This window comes from Mesitornis unicolor, unplaced genomic scaffold, assembly GCF_000695765.1.
Source record: "Mesitornis unicolor isolate BGI_N332 unplaced genomic scaffold, ASM69576v1 scaffold2503, whole genome shotgun sequence".
Taxonomy (NCBI): domain Eukaryota; kingdom Metazoa; phylum Chordata; class Aves; order Mesitornithiformes; family Mesitornithidae; genus Mesitornis; species Mesitornis unicolor.
In genome coordinates, this window is record NW_010176527.1 from 42,530 (window position 1) to 48,888 (window position 6,359).

Consider the following 6,359-nt stretch of genomic DNA (forward strand, 5'->3'; position numbering starts at 1 on the left):
AGGAATAAGAACATTGCAACAAGCAGATCCTCACCCCAGAGCCCACAGAGACCCTTTCAGTGACAAATCAACTGGCAAATCAATTCTTCTGGGTATTTATCTTCTCTCCTTCACAGAATAGTTTGTGTTTAATTAATAGACAGACTTGACCTGGTGCTCATATATCAAGACTCTATGAATACGGAAATTGCTGAGTAGTCAGAATGTGCATCATTAAGACATAACAGTGATTGAGGCAGATAAGAATTTGAGATACAAGGACAAAAATTCTCTGTTAGAATGCAGATAGCCTAATAAAATGTCAAGCGAAAGAGAAACATGATACCAAAAGATAAATTTTACACACAATTTACGAACAGAAATTATTTAATAGTATTTTCCAATTTCTAGTGATTAGTTATTTGTATCAAGGTAAGTAAGTAGAATCTCAAAAGTAGTTTGAAATCAGGTTGTACTATAAGATTTATAAGGTTATAGATGGAATCCTTGCTTTTACTGCAGCATGACAGAAACAACAGGGGAAAAATATACAATTTGGCTTGGGGAAAGAAGTGTACTTACAAAACTGCTAGACTCGAGCATAGTGAAACCTCAGTAAAGTGGGAGAATCCAGAAATTGTCAGGGGAAGCACTGGACATGTCTGCTAGGTGCTAAAGGTTGGTTATTTCCATGTGAGCAAGTAGTCCAGCAGATGACAGTCAGAGTCTTTCTCTGAGGATAAATTAATGAAAACTAAAGGGAGACAGAGTTTCTAAACAGAAGCAGAAACTGATGTTGGAGTCTCGTGTTGATATCAAAATATAAAAATGCAGCATATATTAGCAGTGTATGGATGATCAGATGAATGCAAGAACTACAAATGTGATTGAGTCTAGAAGCACTAGTGTGGGTAGATGGGCAGAAAGCAGAGGTTGGTCTGCAGTGAAAGAGTGTCAGTGGAATCACAGTTTATACACCCCTTAATGCCAATTAATGTCTAATATCTCCAAGTTAAGCTCTTTGTTTGCAGGCACTGTTCTCAGCTGGGAGACAGAGGCTGCCAGTAATTGTTTTGCAATGAGAACCGATGCCTGTAATCAAACAGCCTAATTTAAGCCACTGGTAGAACTCATAGGACTATTCATCTTGATTGATCATGAAGCACATGTCCTACTCGAGGTACAACACTTAAGAATAGTTGCAGACTGTTGGTGGGTCTGTTGCCAACCCACAAGTATCAGTAAAAATAAACCCTCTGATGAGCCAAGCTATTTCAATGTGAGAACACAAGTCTTGCAGATCAAATAAATTTTCATAAATGGAGAACTGAGCAGAATTCTTCCATCAGTAAAGAAATACTAATACAAGAATGGTCAACCTATCGTGCCTGACTCCCCTCATCCTTTTATATAAGTAGCAGAGGTGACCAACTCACATACCTACATCTAAGTACACTGAATATTACAATGCTAAAAGATTACGAACATTTATCTTGGGGCAGAATAAGGAACAAAATCTGGATCTTCTGAGGTTCAGGTTAGTATCCTGAACAGTGAACAACTCAAGAATCCTTACTCTTAAAACTGATATATCTTGGATTTAACTAGGAGATGTAGAAATGTAATACAGTATTTTGTATCTAAGTGGGAAAGAAAGAGGAGAATTCTGAACATACCAGCTCCATTAGTAACTCCAAACAAACACAGAAGTATTGTCCATGGAAGACTGCTCTTGCAAGACACAGAACTAGGGACATGATAGTATTTATTACAAAAGGTCATAAGGTACCAAAATATATTGCAAAATATCCTCTTGTAAGACCCAGAACATGAAGGGCAACATTTTCCAGCATCTCTTAGTTAAGGATTTTGAAACTAAAAAAATGAAATGTTCTGCTAAACTTTACTTCAGCTAATACTGCTGCTAGAAAACCCAAGTTCCAACAGTAAACATTCTCTTTCACTCTGGACAGTGGTCAAAATATTTGTCTTATCCTACAGTTTGCCATTAAGTTACAAAATATTTATGCACGGAAGCTGACTAAATACTCCACATATTTCTTCCAAGATAATGAACAACAAATACACCATGGAAACAAAATCAGTCAAATAAGGGTCGTGTGTTTGTGTGTGCGTGTGTGTGTGATTTTTTTTTAAAGCTGAATGGTTCCTTGGTACACTTCACAGCACAAGACCCCAGAGAGTTGTGCTGGCACACCTGCAGCAATGAGTGATGAGCACAAGGAAGCTTAGAGAAGACCATAAGTGAACACGGTTACTGAAGACAAAAGGACAGCAAACTACTGCTGCTGCTAACATAAAGCTACAGGCAGATGAAAGAGAACATCGTGTCACTGCCATCTAACACAGAAATCACATCTCTTTCTCTTTTGAGTTTCTCTGCAGCCTTGCAATCTTCTTCCCTAAAAAAACCTACACTTCCACTGTCAACTTAAACTGAGAAAATGGCACTGTCTAATGATAAACATGAGTATTAAAGTTAAAATTCATATCTGTACTGTATATTAAAAAGAGTTACATTAAGAGATAATGTTATCTATAATTATCTCCTCCTTTAGCTATGTCTCTTTACAAACATGATAAATGACCCTTTGCTCTTTCAAAAAAAAAGGAAATACTCACTTAATCTTCTGTTCCTCTTATTAACATCCCCTACTACACAAAACCAATCACTTTTCCTTGGAGGTGGTTTAGCAGACTGGCATCTAATTAAACTCACAGTAACTGTTCTCAGCATCTACTCAGGTTTAAAGTTTGCTTCCTCTACTTCAGTCCTGAAAAGGGCCTATGTCCCTGAAAGATTTTCTAGTTTTCCAACTATATAACTTAATTAAATTCAATAACATATATTACCTTGTAAACTGTAAAAAATAGTTTAAATTAAAATAGTTTGCACTGATACCATCACGGCTCTTATTATGGCTTTCTATGACTATTCCCCATCTATGGCAGGTAGGAAAGCTGTTTTCAGTAAAACCCATTGATGCTGCTTCTGGGTACAGGAAATAGTATACTGAGTTACAATGGAGTCCATCAAAATGTGTAGTCAAAACCAGAGAGTCTCCATTTCTTTTCTTTAGTTATAGCTGTGTCATGGAGCAGAACAGATTTAAAGTATTATGGGGCCAGAGAGAGCCATTAAACACTTACAAAGATAAAAACTCCAAGGTAAAGCAGAGAAAGAGATTTTAAAGCAACAACCAGAATTCAAGTCTCTGCCATTCCAGATGTAAGCCACAAGCACTGGATTGCAGTCTCACGTCGCCCTGTGTTGGCTGTTTCTGCCCCCATTTATCATCCTCTGCAGAACAGGACAGGAGGACCAAATGTCACACACCCATACAAGTTTCCTCTGCAGCCATGGGTTTGAAGTCTTCTGGGCTGAAGAAGAGCTATCCAAAGCCAGACTTCTCTTATTTCTCTGATGAGTGCCCTAACCAGCGGGCTTCTATGAAAGAGAGGTGTTATTCCATCCCACCTTTTAAAAGAAAAGGTTAACTCTCAATTTCCTATCTGAACAATTTTAGACTTCTACTCTCAATCGCAGATCCCAGCTGATGGGTAACGATGCCTCATGTTCAGTCTGCCTGCTCATTCAGTATTAGAGAGAATTAATTAGAGAGATGACCTGCATTTGGTCATCATTACAGAATAATCGGTGAAAAAACTCCTAATGCATTATGCTGATAACAAGACTATTTCAAGTTTGCTACAGAATATCAAGTACCTATTCAAGACAACTTTGACTGGCATTCCAGATCCAATCTTATTTTGTGGATTTTATTTTAACCTGTGGAGTTTAGTTAAACCCAGCTCTGATCCCGAGTGTGTACACATTTGCTTCGGTGCTGTTAGGGCTGTTCTTTTCATTGGTCCCCTCTGTACCTGCAGGCAAGGACAGATCTCATTTGGTCGATACCGTTTTGTCAGCAAAGGCACACAAGCAATCGCTGCCGTTCTGGGAGGTGACACGTACCTGCCTCCCTGCCTCGTTGTTGTGCAGGTTCATGGCCGCCAGCCCACTCCCGCTCTTGCCCGTGAGGTTCTTCAGGGGCGCATCCAGGAACTTTCTGCTGAACGACATTCCATAGTGGATATCATCGGAGCAGCCGCCCCAGTGCCAGCCCTCGCTGGCTGAGCCCCCGTTCCGCAGGCTGGTGTCGCAGGAGCACTCGGTCATGTTCCCTGCGCTGCACGATCGCGTCACCGAGTGCATGAGGCCCGCCGACGTCACCGCGTATATGAAAGCGGCCTCCTTCGTGCCTACAAAGCAAGACACTAACATGTTACTTCATCACTCCCTCTGATTGCCTTCCTGGAAGGCGATTTTACAAGCCAGACTATTATTAAAAGGGAACAGTTACAAGTTGAAAGCCATCACCGCTTGGTCTGTAGTGTTAGCTTGTTTAAAGCAGTGGATATTCACATCCAAAAAAGACTTCGGGGCCTCTTCATATGACCATGCTATTAATGGTGCTGTTTCTGGCTTGTACCACGCGGTTTTTGGTAAATCCTTTCTAAATCTGGTTGGGAACTTTATTTGCCACAGAAACTTTCAAGCCAATTCAGTTTTAATAATAATAATAATAAAATCAAACCCAAACCAAAGCATACCCAAACCCCCTTACTCTCCACTCTGCTTTTCACTACTCATATTGTTTTGAAGAAGAAAAGCTTAGTTCAGATCTCAGAGAAAGAACTTGAAGCTGTCACGATCCCACGTTATGTTTTTATAGGGCCAGAACTTACCTCAGGCTAAATTTAGCAAACATTGAGGCTGTTCTAACTCACAAAGGTTGCAAACAGCCCCAGACCTCTTAAACCATGCAAAAATCAGGATGGCACAAGAAGGATTAGGTCATGTGTTTTTCCTAGAATCAGCTGGCCACGGGCAAGACAGCAGTATAAAAAGCCTTTAACTGTTCCTAATTAATCTCAGAAAAATCATGGAGGGACCTACCTGGGCCTCTGAAGCTAGTCTCACTCTCTGAGATTTCTGGCATAATGTAGAGCAAATCTTTACACTGTGTTAAGTGAGGTATATGCTCTAAGCAAACTGAAAATCAGTGCCTGGCCATTAACTGCAGCTAAAATTTCACTGTACTAATTTTCACCATTGTAAAAACAAGTTGTTGTTTCCAGTCTCCCTACTCAAGGGCAGGAAAGTTCCTGTTTGCTTCTCCTGTTTGTATTACTCTGTGGTGCTCGTATCATTATAAAATGCTTCCAAAGGACACACTAGTGAAGCTTCGTGGGTTCACAGTGCCACTCATTTTTGGGAGTGCAGGAACAGTCCTTCTCGTTGGACAGAAGGACTAACACACAATACATACAGCTACATATAGTAGGGAAAACTGTTTCCTGGTTTGGTTTTTTTCTTTTCCTTTTTGCAATATGCGTCACTTTTTATTGCCTATTTTACATTTTCAAGGTTAATATTTGGGTTTTATCACTGTTGTAGTATAGAGCAAAGATTGCACAAAATGGGGACAGACTTTTTAGTAGGCCTGTTGCAATATGACAAGGGGTAACGGTTTTAAACTAAAAGAGGGTAGATTTAGAGTAGATTTAAGGAAGAAATCTTTTATGAAGAAGGTGGTGAAACACAGGCACAGGTTGCCCAGAGAGGTGATAGATGCCCCATCCCTGGAAACATTCAAGGTCAGGTTGGATGGGGTTCTGAGCAACCTGATCTAGTTGAAGATGTCCCTGCCTATTGCAGGGGAGGTTGGACCTTTAAAGGTCCCTTCCAACTCAAACTATTCTATGTTTCTACGAATACATAAGCTCACATCAATGACTACACTGAAATCATCGAGCATAGTGCTCAAAAGAAACTTGCAGGATCAAGACCTTTGGTGCTGTCATTTGGTACAAACAAAATGTCCCTATTTCAGTGTAAATCTCAGCAATTACATTATCAGTTCACGCAACAAAAGCAGCCTCAATGCACTAAGCAATACCGCCTGAGTACATATGATACATTTCCAAGTAATTCACGTTGCATGCAGTGCTGTGAGCAGATTTTTACCTGCAATCAAGCGACCTTTTCGAAATATTATGTGTCATTACCCCACTCATTTGGTAATTACAACATAAGGGGGATAAAACCAACATCAGCCTAAAAATAACATTTCGACACAGTTAAGTGGATCTGGTTAAAGGCGCTGTCATCCTTGGACGTACGAAGCAAAATGGGAGGGTGCAGGGAGCGACCGGCGCCTGCCTCGCCGGACCCCTCCGGGGAAAGGCAAACTGGGAGACTCCTGTGTCCCCTGCCTGCCCCGTCGGGGCGGCAGCGGGCTCACCTGCGGCCCCATCGGGGCGGACACTCACCGCTGCTGAGCTGGTGCCCGAAG

At 40.9% G+C, this 6,359-nt stretch overlaps 1 protein-coding gene across 1 annotated transcript in view; it reads right to left on the reverse strand.

Moving 5' to 3' along the window:
• WNT16 (wingless-type MMTV integration site family, member 16) overlaps positions 1-6,355 on the reverse strand; it is a gene marked incomplete at its 5' end in the record, with an annotated part of 9,269 nt that extends 2,914 nt beyond the window's left edge. Inside the window, 2 exons of the mRNA XM_010181756.1 lie at positions 3,977-4,263; positions 6,337-6,355. Coding sequence (XP_010180058.1) covers positions 3,977-4,263; positions 6,337-6,355 — 306 coding nt within the window. The remainder of the gene's footprint in view (positions 1-3,976; positions 4,264-6,336) is intronic.
• Between the last annotated feature and the right edge of the window lie 4 nt (positions 6,356-6,359).